General features: G+C 43.7%; 1 protein-coding gene across 1 annotated transcript in view; it reads left to right on the forward strand.

Annotated features, from left to right (window-relative positions):
* The first annotated feature begins 11,267 nt into the window (after window positions 1-11,267).
* Window positions 11,268-18,863, forward strand: part of LOC134456774 (adenylate cyclase type 6-like) — a 108,130-nt gene continuing 100,534 nt past the window's right edge. Inside the window, exons 1-3 of the mRNA XM_063208302.1 lie at window positions 11,268-11,505; window positions 15,242-15,450; window positions 17,606-18,620. Coding sequence (XP_063064372.1) covers window positions 17,607-18,620 — 1,014 coding nt within the window. The 5' untranslated portion in view covers window positions 11,268-11,505; window positions 15,242-15,450; window position 17,606. The remainder of the gene's footprint in view (window positions 11,506-15,241; window positions 15,451-17,605; window positions 18,621-18,863) is intronic.

Here is an 18,863-nt window from a genome sequence, read left to right on the forward strand (position 1 = left end):
TGTAATTGAAAATTGAGATAAAATACCACATTTAAATTAATTTTATTTCAATTCTTTAATCCAAAGGTGATGTAGACCCTCTTACTGCAGCAGGGGTCGCCGGCGACCCTATTCAATTGCTGAAAATGCTTAACTACATCATAACAACATTGCTGTGACATTACAGAGAGCCATAGTGCTGCGCTGAGGGGTTAAATATTCCCACTATTCACACCCCTCTTCAAACACTCTTCACATGCCCATTTCACCTGGGTCTCTTGTCAGTTGAATTGTCGATTAATTGTGATAGGCCTAAATGTTTTTTAATCGATTAACGCATTGATCCATTAAAGTCGATTCATCGATTAATCGTTTGCATCCCTAGTAGAGAGTGAGCGAACATTGGAAAATGTGTACTTGATATGGAAAAGTTGTCATTGTCATGTCCAAGTTGACTACAAAGCCTTTCAGACAAGGGTCAAGACCACGAGACTCGAGATATGGAGATGGCTATTGCTGAAGAACTGTTCTGACAGGCAAACACAGAAAGTGAAGGAGAGAGCGGATGCTGGAAAGAGTGTACTTGATGTGGATGCGTGATCAGAGGTGGCATGTCGAAGCTGACACCAACACAGCCTTTGAAACTATAGAGACAGACCCATGAGAGGCAATATGGCCTCTGCAGAAGTGTTGTCTGGCCCAGGGGCCCATGGGGCCCATGGAATCATTATCCGATCCTGTGGACATGTGCTCAGAGTTCACATGTCCAAGTGCACACCATGAGTCTCATGAGTAGGACCATGAGTAGGCTACAGCTTGCTCTGTGCCCCCCCCCCCCCCCCATTTTGTAATAACATTGCATAGTGTCATGATTGAGCTAGGAAATAAGAACAACATGTCAGTCAACGGTGGAGAGGAGTATTGACAGGATTTAAAACTGTTCTCACAGGACAGATAAATTCGCATCTTACCACAATTCTGCAGTAGGGATGCAAATTATCGATTAATTCATTAATCATTAGTTGATAGCCTTATCGATCGACTTACGATTAATTGATAAGCAGCGTTTTCCCCCCGAAATCTCAATGTTTCTCGAAAAAAAAACTACTAAATCTAAAAATTTTAATTAAAAATTTAGATAAAATACCACTTTTACATTAGTTCTATTCAATTATTTAATCCAAAGGTGTCTTAAATATTCCAACATTCACACCCCTCTTCACACACACTCTTCACAAGCCCATTTCACTTGGGTCTCTTGTAGGTTGAATCGTTGATTAATTGCGATTAATTTTTTTTTTAATCGATCAATGCATTGATCAATTAATCGCTTGTATCCCTATTCTGCAGCTTTTCACTTTGGGACCATCTGTGGCCCTTTGGCAGGTGGAATTAGGGTTGTGCCGATAGACGATGTCATCGTCCATCGGCGATGGACAGCTGGCATCACGATGGACAGCCAACATCGTGATGCCAAGGAATTTGTATTTTTGAAGCCGCTGCTATTGCCATCATTACGGTGCTTGTTGGCATTGCAATAAACAGAAACATTACCGTAAAATCTTAGTAGCAGGTAGCAGGACTGAATGGACCGAAGTTGTCAACACAAGTCTCAAGCAGAGTGAATTTTATAGCTACGAAAAAAACCGCAATGGAATAAAAAAAACTTGTGAACTAAGCCCTACTATTGTTTGCTGCATATGAGTTCAAGTAAGTGTCTGATTGCCTACATTTATTTATGTGACCCAAGTTTCTACAACGGAGAGTCATGAGGCATTGGTTCCCCCTCCGGAGTAGCCTAAAGTGAAAGCAACAAATCGTTCAGCAATTGCGACAGTTTACCATTTCATGTTTAACGGAAATTCGACTCAAAATGTTTAATCTCTCCGCGATGGAGATGTCTTGTGAAGTAGCCACACAAGATTGTAGAGTACACTTCTGATTAGCCCACTGCCAAGAGGGAGCGCAAGCGATTCCATGTCTGCCCGCGTCTTTGTGGCTTCACCGCAATTGTTTCCATTGATGAATTAAAAAGTCTCGCCGTGTGCTTAAGAAACATTCGCGTCGGGTAATTTGCTAACTCGGGCTAAAATCCATTGCAAAACCTCGTGAAGGCACGCGTGGGTTCTCATCTCTTCCATTTGACAAACGTTCTGGGCTTCCCTGCATGGCTAAAGTTATGTACCGGTATGCAAAAAACGCCGTGACACAGCTGGTCTTGAAATAGAACTATGCCGTTAAATAACACACTCTAGTAGCAGCCTGCAGTAGGCTGCATCGCGAAATTTACTGAAAATAAGTTTCCACGCGGTGGAGTTTGGAAGAGCGGGCTTGAAGCAGCTGATGGTGACATGAGAGACAAAGGGCGATGGGGAGGGGTCGGTCGGGGAGAGTCGCTCTCACAGACAGCAGAGGAGCGACCATCTCTGTTGCAGACAGTAGCGCAGCTGGAGGAGGTTTAAACTTTTTTTTGTAAGAATTTAAAAACTGTTCATATATTTGACTTAGGTGTTTCTTAAAGCAAATATATTAAAATAATAGCTTTGCGAAAGCCAAAAAAACGAAACATATGATAATTTAAAAAAATATAAAAAATGTAGGGCCTAATAAAAAAAAATATATACCCCCCCCCCCCTCCCCCAACAACGACGATATCATCGTCCATCGCATCGTCTCACTGTAAACATCGTCAGCTGCCAATTAGGGGGACATCGCCCAAGCCTAGGTGGAATGTGTTATAACTTATGACCACTGTAAAAAGACTATGCAGGGGAAAAACAGACAGAGGGGAGTGAAGGAGGGAAGCTGTGTGGACTGGAGAGACGCATGAGTGCTCAGAGATGGGATGGAAATGACTGGATGGTGGAGTGTATGTGTGTCAGTGTGTGTGCACGCGTGTGCTTGCATGCATGTGCGTGCACACCTGTGTACAATAGCAACAGAAAATCTCATCAGATTTGATATTTGCAGGTTTATGCTGGAGTGTAAAAAGGTCAACGTCACACGTCTTCATAATGAACCGCTGAGATTGTTTGAGATTGTGAAAACCTTTATTCCCCTTTGACAGACAGAGAGAAAAAGCGTGCGCGAGAGAGAGAGAGAGAGAGAGAGAGAGAGAGAGAGAGAGAGAACAGGATTTAGAGGGAAATAGGAGGATAATTGGCCTATGGCCATGAGGGTGTGAATTTAACTTTGTGTGTTGTCTGCCTAAGAGTGAAAGGGAAAGGCAAGGCATGAGTGAGTGCGTGCGTGCCTGTGTGCATTTGTGCGTGCGTGCGTGCGTGCGTGTGCAGAGATGTATATAGAAGAAGTAGAAGTAAATTCATGATCAATGTACATGATAGGGCTGGGAAATATGACGATATATATCGTTATCGTGATATAAAAGTGTATATCGTGACCTTTCTCCTATATCGTTTATATCGTGATAGTAATTTTATCAATTTTATACAACTGAATATCATTTAATTACATTTCATGTTGCCACTATACACACTATAAGTTCATGTAACTGTAAAAATAAGAAGAAAAAGATCCATTTCAAAGAAAGGTTGTTTTGCGACATGAAAAAATAAAGAGCAAATAAAGCGAATAACTGAAAACGTATGTAATTGTGCTATATCGTGATATATATCGTTATCGTGATATAAAGTAATCCATATCGTGATATAGTTTTTTTCCCATATCGCCCAGCCCTAGCACATGATATTACAGAGTTGTTACCACAGTTATGCACTTCTACTCCACATAGCCTACCTCTGTTTTGTGAGTGAGTATTGATGTACATGAAAAGGATAGAACAAAATACATGTAAATGCAGATGAGTAACAACTTTTCTTTGAGGCAGATCTTTGATCTAAATTTGATCAAACTGTTCTCCATTCATTTGTTACATGCATGAGATTTTAATATGCAGACGGCTGCAGTTAAGTGGAAGGGGTCCACATATCTGACATGAGCGATTCTGCTTGACAAGCACAAGACTCCCAACTGTTTCCTCTGTACTCTCACAACCACATGGGGAACAGTGGTAGCGTGCGCACGCACGCACACACACACACACACACACACACACACACACACACACACACACACACACACACACACACACATACACACACACACACACACACACACACACACACACACACACACACACACACACACACACACAGATTAGAGCACACTTCATAAAGACTATTAGCCTGGGAAATCCCATGCTGCTTCATGCCCAATCATTCCGGTCTGAAAGACAGCATGGATGCTTGTCCCAACGCGATGGCCTGAGGTAGGGTGCAAGTCTGAAAGTGGGGGGTGGAAAGATGATGACTGAATGAATACAACTGATACGATTGGCTATAGGCTACATGTAGTACACCAGATCATACATTCGTAATGGACAATAAATGACCTTTGGCAATCGTAAAAGACAAATCCCCTACGAGAAATTCAGTAGTCTGTCACCAGACTTTATGTCACTTATGATATGGTCTGACTGGTGTGAACCAGGCAAAGAGACTAGAGGTGAACTGTCCCAACATGGTCCTAACATGGTCGCTGCCTCATTGTAAAGGCAAAGAAATGAACAACGTTAAAAAAAAATCTCTCCTGCTATTGGTTGTTGCTTCCTGGATGTACCTCATTTCTGCACGTGTGCAAGTTGAGCTTGACATGTAGCAACACCCTATGTCTGTGCATTATTGTACTGGCACAGTAGCATAGGCCTATATCATTCACTCTGATCAAAAAAATCAGAAGAGATTCTTCTTTTATCACTCGGGGTGTAGAACCAAACATCTTGGATTCTCTCGTGGTTTCAGGCCTGCATGCCCATATTGTAATCTGTTTGGTTTGTTATACGTAATACCAACATCAAGGTTTTGCTGGATGTGTGCTGGAAGGAACCTGTGTAGGCTACATTAAAAAGAATGGCTAAACACTACCACTGGCACTGTCGAGAATACCATATCACCTTTAATGTATTTTTCATTTCACAAAAAGACTATGATGTTTAATTCACATGCAAGTTATATAAATGACCTCATATTATTGTATTACATGGACATCATGGTACAAATCTTACATGTGACATAAGGCATCATTTTATAAGCCTACTACATACTAGAAGTTTGAAAATTGCCACAGCACTTGCATTACAGTTAAATGGTAAAGGCTGGTCCTAGAAGATTTCACACACACACACACACACACACACACACACACACACACACACACACACACACACACACACACACACACACACACACACACACACACACACACACACACTTCAAATGTAAGCAGTCCAGGACTGATAGACCATGCTGTGCTTTGAGGTTGTATTCAGTCCCACCATCTTCACATACTGCAGAGCACCATATTTCTTGAAACACCTTTGCTGATTTTAGACTAAAACCCTTATTCTATTACTGTAAAAAAACAAAACAATCAAAAAAAAAGAATACCAAGATAAGTTACGATAAGCAGGATTCAACCCATTTCTGATCAAATTTTGACTGTAAAAAAAATGTGTGGAGCGTGTTTTTCTTACTCTCATTGCCTTCATTGCTTGTCCAGGGAAAATGTGATTGTCCCTATTTTTCCCTGTGATAGAACATTACAGTAAAAACAGGGACAATCAAGTAAAACCGGGACAGGTGACAACCCTCCTGCTCTATGGTGACACAGCACTCCACAGTACACATTGCACACTGCACAAAACAGAAATACATTTATGCCAAAGGATGCAGCCCCAAACAGCACCCCAAGGGAGCAGTGCGGCAGTGGGACTTGGAGGAGGATGGGGGAGAGCACTGGTTTACAACTAAACTGATAGGCCTACAGAATGCACCTTTCAACCTTTAATCTGTTGAAAGTGGCATGCTGAGTAGATAGATAGATAGATAGATAGATAGATAGATAGATAGATAGATAGATAGATAGATAGATAGATAGATAGATACCTAGATAGATAGATAGATAGACATCTGTTGCACACTTAAAGTCACTTCACGAAAGTTTTGCTACAGTTCCAGTGTCCTCTCAGTTCATTTCAATGTAGCCTAACCAGGACAAAAACATCTTCTTTTAACTGTATTCCATTGCGCATATCACTGCCTGATGTTTTTATAGCATTAGTGTTCGCCATCGCGCGCAAGTAGTAAGATGTTCTATGTATGTTATGACCTGACATCACTATGCGCTTATCGTTACACCCAAATATTTAAAAAGCAGACTTACCTCTTTGAGCAGAAAGACGTCTGAATTGGACAGGGACATCCGCAATGAAAATAACTGTAGTAAAAGGAAGACCAACTTCAGAAAGAAGCTACAAGCTATGCCGTTCAACCGCAACTGTTGCAACAAACTGCTCCACGTTAACTCATGTTCTTCTTCAGCAACAAATAGCCAAGGATATGGCAGAGATTTTTTTTTCAGTTCGGCGAAATACCCTTTTGTCGAATCCCTTTTCCGTCTCTTGATCAATGATAGCTGAGAGCCGATGAAGCACCGGGTGCAAGGAGGGATAGATTACCCCTTCCTAATAAATAATGGATCTGCATTTTCCTCACCATCCCACGGGATTCGAGTGGAGTCGGGAAAAGACCCAGTCCCTGTCGCAAACGGATCATTTTCAGTTGGGCAGAGTCACAGTGATTTCGCCTGTCAGTCTGCCCACGCGCGTAATTTGACATGCCCATTAGGATGTGCAGAGCACGTGCGTATTTCGGATTGAATTCAGGGTCTGACATGTTATGTTGGGTGTCTCATTGCCTGCAGTGTTGTGTTAGTATCTGGGTTTTCGTTTCCCCTTCACCTTTTCGCTACAGGTCATCACAAACGAAATAATAAATCAAATACATTGGCCAACAGCCTATAGCCTAGTTTGAAAACGTTCGTGAACTAATTTTGGTAGGCTAGGCTACTTTTGCATCAATCCAGTCAGTTGATTTATTTATGGAGGGGGCCTGTATATTTTTCATATAGTAGTAAGCCTACACTTTTTTATAACATAAAGGTTGTTCTTTTGGCTAGTTTCTGACATCTGACATTCAGATTGTCTCTGTCCTGTCCTGTTTGAATACACAAGAGTAGGCCTAATTCGTCTGCCAATTGTTATTCGATAGGCCTACTCGGAATATTTTAAAGTTTCCTGGGTTGGAGAGGGGCTACTGAGACAGTGAGAAGGCTTAGGCCTACAGTGAATTTCCTTCAAATGTCTCATCAAAGGGAGTTAATTCTTTTTTATATAGCATTTTGAGTGAAGAGCCGACATAACCAATACTACATCAATAGACAGAACACAAGTGGGAAAGGAGACATGGGGAAGGGTTGGGAAATGACCCATGCTGGAGTCAAATCTGAGTGCGTTCCCAGTGGATGAACCAATTTTGCAGGTGCATTAGCGCGCAGGACCACAGCCCCCCTTTATATTATTCCTTATTTCTAAGTCCCTAATTGCTCATTTTGATTCTAATTTTATTTCTCCTCTATATTACCATCGAGACGGTCACGGTAGTGTCTTTTTCAACTGTCAAAGTGTCTTTTTCAAAGAGAGATCAGCTGCATTTCTCTATAGCAGGGGTTCCCAACCTTTTCCAACTTGGGGCCCACTTGAAATGTTCACCAATGTATGGGGCACACCTCTGACCAAATAAATAATACAACTTAAAAGTGCAATCAACAGCAACACACACAACTATTTTAATTTTTCAGAAAATGATGGCCCACAGTTTGAAAATCACTGCTCTATAGCAGAGGGCATATGAACAACAATACACACACATTTAAAGTACAAACACACACACCAAACAAAGAAAACATCAGATACATCATTACAGTAGAAAAACTGACTTGATGTAAAACGTGTCCACGGACTTATATCTTCATGAGAAGATGCCAAATTACTGCTCCCCAAGGAAAGTTTTGGGAATTTTCTCTGCAGACTGTGGGCACACTTCTTTGCCTAACCTTTTTATTCATTTTTTTTGCGGATAGGAAAATATATTTATTCAGATAAGACAGGAAATGAGTTGGGAGAGAGAGTTGGGGAAGGATTGGCAGATGACCCAGACAGAAATTGAACCCGGGTCACCAGCATAGTGGCCCAGTGCCCTACCCTCAGGACACGGTATAGGGCCTTAAATCCATACTTTTCAGCAGAAGAACAAGGGTTATCACCATCAAGGACGCCTACATATGGCCTACATAGTGCAGGCAGGACAATAGGCCATTGGCACAGTTGAATGGAAGCTTTCTTTAGAGTGTGTACCAGGGCTTGACATTAACTTTTTTTGCTGACTGGCCTTTGTGGTTAGTGGTTTCCCTGAGTCACTAACCATTCAGCTATTCTACTAGCAGCAAATTTGTTTTGTTTTTTTTCTTTATCATGACGCTGTACATCTAACCTCATATGATGAGGTGCTAAAGTAAGAAGATGAGTGCGCAGCTTTCTACATGGAAATAAATCAAACATAGAAACGGAGTAACTGAGCTTTTTCTTGAACTTATGTAAATACAAAGAATTGATACACAAGGGGAAAGGTCAGAATAAAGGCTATTCTGAAATTGGCTAGTGGCACTGAAATTATTGCTAGCCACAGCCAAGTTTTACCAGCGTTTGTCCAGTTGCAAGCCCTGGTGTGTACTCAGACACCACTTTGCATTGTTACGCCAGTTTCAATGCAACCTCTGTAACATTTTATGCAATGACTTAAAATGGTCTTTTGCATTGTCTTACAAAGAAGGCTTCATTAAAGATCCAGGGCTACAGAACTCCTGACCACCACATGGTGCTCAAGTCATGCACACCCCATGGAACACAGCCGTGTGTGTGTGTGTGTGTGTGTGTGTGTGTGTGTGTGTGTGTGTGTGTGTGTGTGTGTGTGTGTGTGTGTGTGTGTGTGTGTGTGTGTGTGTGTGTGTGTGTGTGTGTGTGTGTGCAACAACAACAACAACAACAACAACAACAACAACAACAACAAACTATTTCAGACTGGACATTTGAAATTTCAAACACTATGACATGGGTATGCAAATATGCAAAACACGTTGAGAGTTGAAACATGCCTCCATGTTATATGCCCCAACACACACACACACACACACACACACACACACACACACACACACACACACACACACACACACACACACACACACACACACACACACACACACACACACACACACACACACACACACCAGCCTGCTGGCTGTGAAGTGTTTGACTCTCCTCTTAGAGAACTGGAAACTGCCATCACATCTGTAAGCATTGCAGCATTATGGCGCCATCTGCTGATTTGTCTTGAGGCTACCACCACTAAGCTTACATTACTTACAATTTCTAAGGGTTATTAGGTTTTTAAAACAAAGAACATCTGTGTTGTTTTGTAGCAGATACTACCAAGTGTTTTTTTCTCAAATAATACGACAATGTACATTTTTGTTTAACAGTAAGATCATGCAAAACTGTTTTCCCATGTTTCGTTTGTTGTATAGGTCAGGGCATTGAAACAGAAGTGCCAAAAACAGACACTGGTGGGCGCTGTCAGACCTCTGTTGAAATTGAATGAAATTTCAGCTGCCTAAAATATTCTTTAGAAGTGTATGCTACATTAATATCAGTCAATTAATCAATAGTATTTAATAGGACATTATCATAACTGCCATTCAATGAAAGATAAATAAAAAAAATATTATAGAAAGTAAGACTGTAGATAACTACCCTAAACAAAGGCAGATGAAAATGATGTTGTATTTTTGTGGTTATTATTATTTCTTTAAAGGTACACTGTGTAAGATTTTTTTGTTGTTTATTTGCAGAATCCATGCAACCCATTCATTAATGTTACCTTTTTCATGAATATTTACCACTACCATCAAATGCAAAGTATTCATGACTGGAAAAATGCGTCCATACATGAAAAGGGGGATCTTCTCCATGGTCCGCCATTTTGAATTTCCAGTAATAGCAATTTTTAGCTGCAAAAATACATACTAGAAAATATTAGTTTATTACCTAGTAAACTTTCATGAAAAGATCAGATTTGGCAATAGGCAACTCAGTTTCAATGAGCAGCATAGTTGCAGTACCTTTTTTGACGATTTCCTGCACAGTCAGTGTACCTTTAAAAATGAAAAATAAAAATATGCGACTGTTGGGGCAATTCTAGAAAGCTGGTACCAGCATTGGCAAATGGCAATTCACCCTGTCTGGAGTTTACCCCATGCGGCCTACTCTGAAAACCCAAGACACGAAAAACTGATTGGAGGTGTGAACGTAATTTGTATCAACATGTAGGCTGAAAAGCCAATACACACAGCAATAGGCGTGTTTGTATTATGCAAACAGAAAATATTGTAAGAAAAATGATGTAAAAAGAACACACGGTCTGGACTTTTACGTAAGGTGCATTGTGTAGGATGGTGGCCAGACTAGGAATTGCAACTGCTGCCAATTGAAACTGTGCTGCCTATTGTCAAATGTAATCTTTTCATGAATATTTACTAAATAATAAACTAATATTTACTAGAAGGACCCATTTTACAACTAAAAATGTTTCTGGAAATTCAAAATGGTGGGCCATGGAGAAGATCCCTTTTTTCATGTAGCCTATGAAAGGTGCCATAAAGTCATAATGAGTAGCCTACTTAGAATTTGATTATGGAGGTAATTGTTCCTTGAAAAGGTAACATTTCTGAATGGGAAGCATACATTCTGGGAATAAACTACTAAATATATTACACAGTGGACCTTTAAGGTGACAGACAGAGTGTACAATAATTCTTGGCAAAAGATAAAAGTGCCCGTGAGAACTGTGGCAAAATGCAAACTGTGCTCAGGGTGACCATTGGTTGTATACTAAGCAAACACAAGTTGTGTTTACGTACTGCTTTGTTCCCCTTTCACTGGGGCCAGCCATATCTCCTTGGCAGATTACTTTTATCAGGAGACTGTGTAGCAATGCAGGAGCATAGACTAGATCCAAGGGGTATTGTTTTAAACCAAAACTGTTATTCCATCTAACTCTGGAACTCTGTCCTGCCTAAATAATAAGATAATAATTATATAGGCCTATACTACAAGTCATCTCTCTCTCTCTCTCTCTCTCTCTCTCTCTCTCTCTCTCTCTCTCTCTCTCTCTCTCTCTCTCTCTCAACATACACACACACACACACACACGCTCCACCGCGCGCGCGCGCACGCACACACACGCGCGCACACACGCACAACCAAGATGAGTCTACCTCTAGGGGGACTCTCGACTTCATGGTTGAGGAGTGAACGTAGGGGAGGGCGAGTCTAACCAAGGGTAAGGAGAAACGTGAACATATCACTTGGCGGAGCCGAGTCGAGCCGTCGCTGTTGTAAATTTGTAACCGTCGCCCTGCCCCTGGATGCACAGGGCAGGCTCGCTACATCGGCCCGTGTTCGCATCGCAACGAACACAGCACTGACAGTAGGCTATCTAGCGACCGGGGGATGAGGGACTCCACTGCGGTGCAGAACCTAGCTTGTTTCTGGTGAGTGGTCTATGATTTCGTACTGATACGCGGGTCATTTCTTTGGCTGTCTTCGGGCTCGTGATGAGAACAGTTGTTGGTCTTCAAGTCGCATGACAGATGCATAGTTCTTCACAGAGAGGGGGCATTCTAAAGGGGGAAACAGCTTGCTGTCAAAACGAGGATCGCTATCATTGGCAGTGTTCAAGGCTATGTGGAAACTTGACAAAAACGAAGATGGTTCGTTCATTATATAAACATAATAACATATGCATAATGCGGACACCAAAAACAGAAACAGCACACAGTTACTGTAACAATGTGGTGCACTGTCTTGTTGGGGATCTTTTAGGCTAAGTTTGAAAACCCCGAGTCATTGTTTGTTTTTGCGACTGCATAATTTGTGACTGGCGTCACTGTCAACCTGCTAAGAAGACAACAAAGTTTCACAAGGCTTAACCCAGTTCCAGAGCATGTACTGCGCTACGGAATAGACCAAACTCTGCGGTGTAGGAGGTCGTTATTGTGGTCGGAAGTTGACTACTCGCAAGCGTAAAAATGCGCTGTGGAATTCGTGAGAAGTTCTGGGACGCCTTGTCAGCCCACGGGTAACTTTGATTCTGCAATGTAGATTCTCTTCCCAGCTCAGCGTGTAACCTTTTCAAACTGTTCAGACGCGAGGACGAGAATTGCTCCAAACAAGACAAGGCTTTGTATGGTTGCAGTGCTGCGCGAGTGCCGTGGAAGAGTCTCCCAGTACGGCTGTCACACACACGGAATGTTCCCAGTTATGTAATACCTCACTGTCCCCTGGTAATGTCACACTTGCCACCAAATTTTCCCAGGTACGACTGCGTTGGAGTCTGACATATTGCCTCGAAAACACCATTATGTATTTCATTTTTTATGACTATGGCATGGGACATCTATCTCATTGTATGAAGACATGCATTGCATGGAAGCGATGGACGGTGTGTGTGTGTGTGTGTGTGTGTGTGTGTGTGTGTGTGAGAGAGAGAGAGAGAGAGAGAGAGAGAGAGAGAGAGAGAGAGAGAGAGAGAGAGAGAGAGAGAGAGAATCACGGAATGCAATAGAAATGGATGCTCCCTGAATCCACACACATGCATGCACTGTTTGCATTACATAAGACTGCATGCTGGTAGTGTGCTGTCTGACCGGTCCTGGAGGTAGGATATCACAAGAGTTATTGCCCGTCTCCAAGACAGTCACATATTGGTAGACAGGGCAACCCTTAGCAATTACAGTAATACATAGTCTTGGGAACAAATATTCAAATGCAGTTGCGAACGCCGTCCATAGCACAGGCATGTTGTGACCTGTCACGTCGTGGGAAGGTTTGGCCATGACACTGGAAATTTAGCGCGCCGCTGTGCTGTTCCTCACCTTGGCCAGCGCCAGCGACCTCTTGTCTGAGCAGAGGGCACGGCACGGACGGAGGGGACAACAAGAGCCAAGCGCCCAGCACTGGCAAAAAGGATGTTGCTCTGCATTTAAATAGCACGTAAACATTACTTGGTTCGTAGGAATGTAGGCTACGCATAATCAGAATCAGGAATTCCCTTGTCAGATGCACGACATTGTGAAGGAAGCTGTCATGTGGAAAAAGATCAAGCCACTGATTTCTATTGTCCTGTTGGTTTGGTCTGTGCATCATGTGAGACAGACTGACCCCTCAATTCCTAATCTCATCATGCAAATTCAGTTGGTGCTGGTCTGGAGTTTGACCATTAGGTAGAGGTGCCCATTTATTTATTTATTTATTTATTTACATGTGAAGTCCATGGCATCGTAAACAGCAATTCAATGTAATTGGCGGCAAGCACGCGCGCAATTTCATCTGTTCTAGAGCCCATCGCCCTTGACGATACCAATTCACTCAAGCCTTTGTTGCCCAACAGTGCAAACTGACCCTACCCGTGCTGTGTTTATGTTTTGGGCTGCTACTTTGCCTGGAATACCTGTGTGTGTGTGTGTGTGTGTGTGTGTGTGTGTGTGTGTGTGTGTGTGTGTGTGTGTGTGTGTGTGTGTGTGTGTGTGTGTGTGTGTGTGTGTGTGTGTGTGTGTGTGTGTGTGTGTGTGTGTGTTCAAAGTCAAATGAAGAAGAGGGCTGACCATGTCTTCTTTGTCTTTGTACCTCAGGCTAGTTTATGTTTGTTATTAGCAATCAGATAAGTATGTGATAAATATTTACACTTAATATTTGTCATTACAACACTGCATTGGGAACAAATGTCTTGAACTTTGGAGTGCCAGTGTGTGTGCCATAATTTTAAATATAGGCCAGGTCTCGTAGTATGGTTCATATTCCCCACAGTATACAGCTTCTTTGTGTCCTACTTTCTGACTTGACCTTTTGTGCCCAATTTTAAGAATCACAGCTTTACACCTTCACTGTATGAATGGCTGGAGTATCTGTCGTTTCAACCTCAAAATCCTCTCCAAGAGTTTTCAGTGAAACAGTTTCAGAAAGTCAGAATGTTTCTTACAACCTATAGGCCTATCTATTTTAGCACAGTCGTGCTTCTTTTAAGTTGAAGGACACAAATGAAATATATCTGAAATGAGTTAGTTGCTACTGCATTTTTATACACTGTCCTAGCCATGGAATAGGCTACTTCACTCTTTGCTGAAAAACCTTACTTGCAACCTTAATTTAAAAACACAGCATTGCTACAAAATTAGAGACATTTTTCAGAAACATATTACCACTTAGTCATAACCACCCTGGCTGTAAGAAATATACCTATAACATGGATTGGTTGTATCTGTGTAAGAATGTTGTTGTCATCTCCCTTCTACTCCAGCCCAATTTCCTTTGGGATCGATAAAGTAACTGCACTTCTACCCAAGCAGACTTGACATTATTTTCATCTGCATTTGGTTGTAGCTAATTATAAACTCTCTACATTACTTTTTGCATTCTACAATATATTTATTTTTCTTTTCTCCTCTTTATTTTGTCTTTAGCACATTAAATGGCAGTTATGTATGCTCTCGTGCTATACAAATCCTATTGTATTGTCGTGTATGGTTGCCAGAGCAATGCTTGGATAGAGGTTGTATGATTACATGGTTACCTAAACAATGCTGAACGTTTAAGCAATATCTGTTAAGGTTGTAACTTGTAACACTCTTTTGATAGGGGTTGTAATGTCTGTAATGATGTCTTTGCCATCTCTCAAACATAATCCCTAAAGAAAGGACAGAACTCTCAGGCACAGCCATGTTTCACGTGTAGCCTCTTACTGCAGATGGGGTCGCCGACGGGCCTATTCACTATTTGCTGAAAATACTCAACTACATCATAACAACATTGCTATGACAGTACAGAGAGCCTTAAGTAACAGATTAAGACATAGCCATTACAATTTTGGTGTCAGTAAGGTTATAACATAGGCTCTGCGCTAAGGGGTTAAACATGAATGAATGTGACTAGGAGAGCTGTCCTTTCTTTTGACTTTATGTTATTTTAGGAATCAGCACCCAGCTGTAATTACTCCTTTTGAGTTGCGCTTTACACATTCATCTGTCATTAAAATGAAAGTTGTATGTACAGTATAAGGGCTTGTATGTTGTATGTAATCGCTAGGGCTTAATGTTTTTTGTCAAATCAAAAGACGTATAGGTACAGGTACCTGAGCAATGCTCAATGTGTAAGAAATTACCATTCTGGCTATAACAAAAAAATCATAGGAGTTGCATTTTGTAATTGTGTTTTTTGTCATTCCCCAAACAGACCTGTTTACCTGAGCAATGCTGAGGGTGTAAGGAGGAGTGAAAAGGCTTCATGAGTTTGACCATTGATGTGAAACACTGACGGAGATGTGAAGCCAGTGCTTGGCACCAGAGTTCCTGACTGACAGTATTGCCTTAGCTCACTGGAATAAATGAGGAGCCACAGAGAGCTACGCAGCACAGCTACGACTCACACAAGAAGCCACAAAGGTAAGGTCACAACACGAGAGTCTTTACCTATACAAATGGTTAAAGAAGTTATAAAAGCAAGGTCAACGCAACACAGCTACAACTCACACAAGCAGCCATATTTAATGGGAAGTCATCATGACAGCCTTTACAAACACTTAAACTTTAAAAAGCCATAATGGTAAGGGCACACCATGACAGTATTTACAAAAACTCATAGTTATCTTTTTGAAGTCATTCAGGATTCGTGTTATCAAGCCGCTGTAACATAGAAAGCACACATAGATGTTACCTCCTTATACAATGTAACATGCTCTTTGTAAGTAACATGTTGTTCATAGATAGTAGTTCAAAGCCAATCTTCACATGTTAATAATGAGTGGTCTGCCACTCTGTGTGTCACAACTGGAAGCACATTAAAAGGTGTGACTTGTTCACAATGTCAATAAATGCCAGTTGCTTAAAGCATCTGAAACACTTCCCACTCACATTTTGCTGGAACATATGACGTCGCTATAGAGTGTCCTAATAGTGGTGACATTCTGTTTTTCAGTGACATTTTTGGCCTCCGCTTGGTCTACTTCTATATGTTCTAGCTACTATGGAGACTAATGGCTACTGAGCAAAATAAAGACTAGACAAAATAAGAGAAAAAAACACCCATCAAAACAATGTTTATTGCACAAACATTGTCAAGTCCTTCTAAATTTCTTCGGACACTATTTTATCTACTTTATCTGACACAGTATTTGATACGCACTCATAGACAGCAGCTACAACTTCCTGCAGCTACATTTTTTAATAGGGTTTACTACCACAGTGGACAAATGGGTAGCCTAGTGCTATGGGAGTACCATCCTAATCTAAAAACTTGTTTGCGAAATGCACACCTGGTCACAGAGGTCTATGAGAGCCATCTAACTTTGGAAAGCCAAGGTTGAAATCAAATTCTCAACTTAGCTATTTCTTGTTCTCTAGCCCCCATAACACTCATAGCTGTTACAAGTGCTAGGGTGGTGTATTAGGCGTACATAGTTGTGCTTGACTTTGTTTGTTTTTTCACTTTCACTCCCTTGCTCATATTCGTTGTCTGTCATTCCTGTTACTTACATTCTGTCCAACTCAAGTCACACCGTCTCCTCCCTCCCCATTCCTCTGTTTCTCCTTTCCATTCCACATCTTCTGCTGTTCCCTCCCTTCCTCTGTCCTCCCTCTATGCTTCACACCTTCTCCATTGCTTGCTCCCACTATCCACCCTGTTGACCACATCTTCTCCTCCCTCTCCCTGTCTACCTCTCATGTTGCTGCATCTTCTCCTCCTCTCCTCTCCTCTCCTCTCCTCTCCTCTCCTCTCCTCTCCTCTCCTTTCCTCTCCTCTCCTCTCCTCTCCTCTCCTCTCCTCTCCTCTCCTCTCCTCTCCCATCCTCTCCCCTCTACATTTTTCCTCATTCCCTCTCCCCTGCTCCACCCTCTACATTTTAAATCTATCTCCGTCCCCTCTCCCCCATCCTCCCTATCCGTTCCACATCCTCTCCTCCACCCTATCCTTGTCCAGTGTTCACACTCTCCACGTTACACCTTCCCTTTACCACTCTGCACTCCGTCCAAAATGCTCCTTTCCTGCTCCTCTGTTTCCCTCTGTTCATTCTCTCAATTCCCCATCTCCCCCAATGTCCCCAATCACCATCTGCTGCTCTTCCTCCATCTTTTTCATCTCCTTTCCCACCCTTTCCATCTCCTTTCGTTTACACTACCTGCCACTTGCTCCTCCCAGCATGTGCCCTGGGTCAGCTCCTTTCTAGTGACTAGGCTGGACATACCTCTCTGTTAATACGGTATAACATGTAACTCTCACTACTACTGTACCTGTATTTTACTCTATCATCCTCCTGCATGTCCTGGGTCAGCTCCTCCCTGGTGGCCAGGCTGGACATAACACTCATACATACCTCACACATGATGGTCCCCCTGCCCCTTACATAACCATACCTCTACTGCACGGCTACTGTATCCCATGTAACGATCACTGCTGCACCTGTTCCTTCCTCCCTCCTCCTCCAGCATGTCCTGGGTCAGCTCCTTCCTAGTGGCTAGGCTGGACATAACACTCATAGCTCCCACATGATGGTCCCCCTGCATACATAACCATATTGTGCCTTCCTCCCTCCTCTTCCAGCATGTCCTGGGTCAGCTCCTTCCTAGTGGCCAGGGTGGACGACCGCAAGGCGGCCTGGGGGGAGCGCAATGGCAGCAAGAAGGGCCGGCGCCGGGGGGCCAGCAGCAGCTCCAACGGCTCCGGATCGGGAGGAGGAGGGGGCTGCTCGGCCCTGTGCGGCCCGCGCTACATGAGCTGCCTGCGGGACGCGGAGAGCCCCGAGCCCCCCGGCTCCCAGCAGCCCCTGCCGCAGCAGGCCGGAGCTCCGTCCAGCAGCAACTTCAGCTCGCGCTGCATCTGGCAGGAGGACCACTATGGCCGCAGCAGCAGCAGCAGCAGCAAGCCCGTCGTCGGCACGGGGCCGCACGGGGTGGACCTCACCTTCGACGACGGCACCGGGGAACCCAAGAGGAGGAGAACCGGCGCCGACGGGGAGGAGGAGGACGACGACGAGTCCGGGGATGAGGAATGCGGAAGGGGGAGAGGGAGGGGTCGGGGCCAGGCGGTGCTGGGCTGCCTAATCCGTGTGGCCCGCGTCTTCGAGTCCAAGCAGTTCCGCTCGGCCAAGCTCGAGCGCCTTTATCAGCGCTACTTCTTCCGGCTGAACCAGAGCTCGCTCACCATGCTGATGGGCGTGCTGGTGCTGGTGTGTGGCGTCATGCTGGCCTTCCACTGCGCCCAGACGGCCTCGCCGGGGCCCGACGCCGCCTACACCGCCACCCTGTGCGTGGCCATGGCCCTCTTCCTGGCCCTCATGGTGGTGTGCAACCGCAACGGCTTCCACCAGGACTACATGTGGATGGTCAGCTACCTGGTGATCGGCGTGCTGCTGGGGGTGCAGGCGTTCGGCGTGTGGATGGTGGAGCCGCGCAGCGCGGCGGAGGGCGTGTGGTGGTCCGTCTTCTTCATCTACATCATCTACACGCTGCTGCCCGTCAGGATGAGGGCCGCCGTGCTCTCCGGCGCCACCTTCAGCGTCATACACGTTGCCATGTCCTGGAGCAAGAACCAGGAGGACAGCTTCCTATGGAGACAGGTAGGAGCCAGCCGGAATGTGTGTGTGTGTCAATTGTGAGGGGTCATAAATGTGAGGTTGTGCGCTTGTACACGAAAGGGTATCTGAGTGTGATACATTTCGCCATGTGCTGGAGCAAGAAGCAGGGCGACAGCTTCCTATGGGGACAGGTGGGAGTCAAAGGGGCTGTGTATGTGTGTGTTGAGTGTCCGCGGGGAGGGGGGGGGGGGGTTGGGGCTTCTAGTGAGTAGATGTACCACGCGC

The sequence above is a fragment of the Engraulis encrasicolus genome, chromosome 10, assembly GCF_034702125.1.
Source record: "Engraulis encrasicolus isolate BLACKSEA-1 chromosome 10, IST_EnEncr_1.0, whole genome shotgun sequence".
Taxonomy (NCBI): Eukaryota; Metazoa; Chordata; class Actinopteri; order Clupeiformes; family Engraulidae; genus Engraulis; species Engraulis encrasicolus.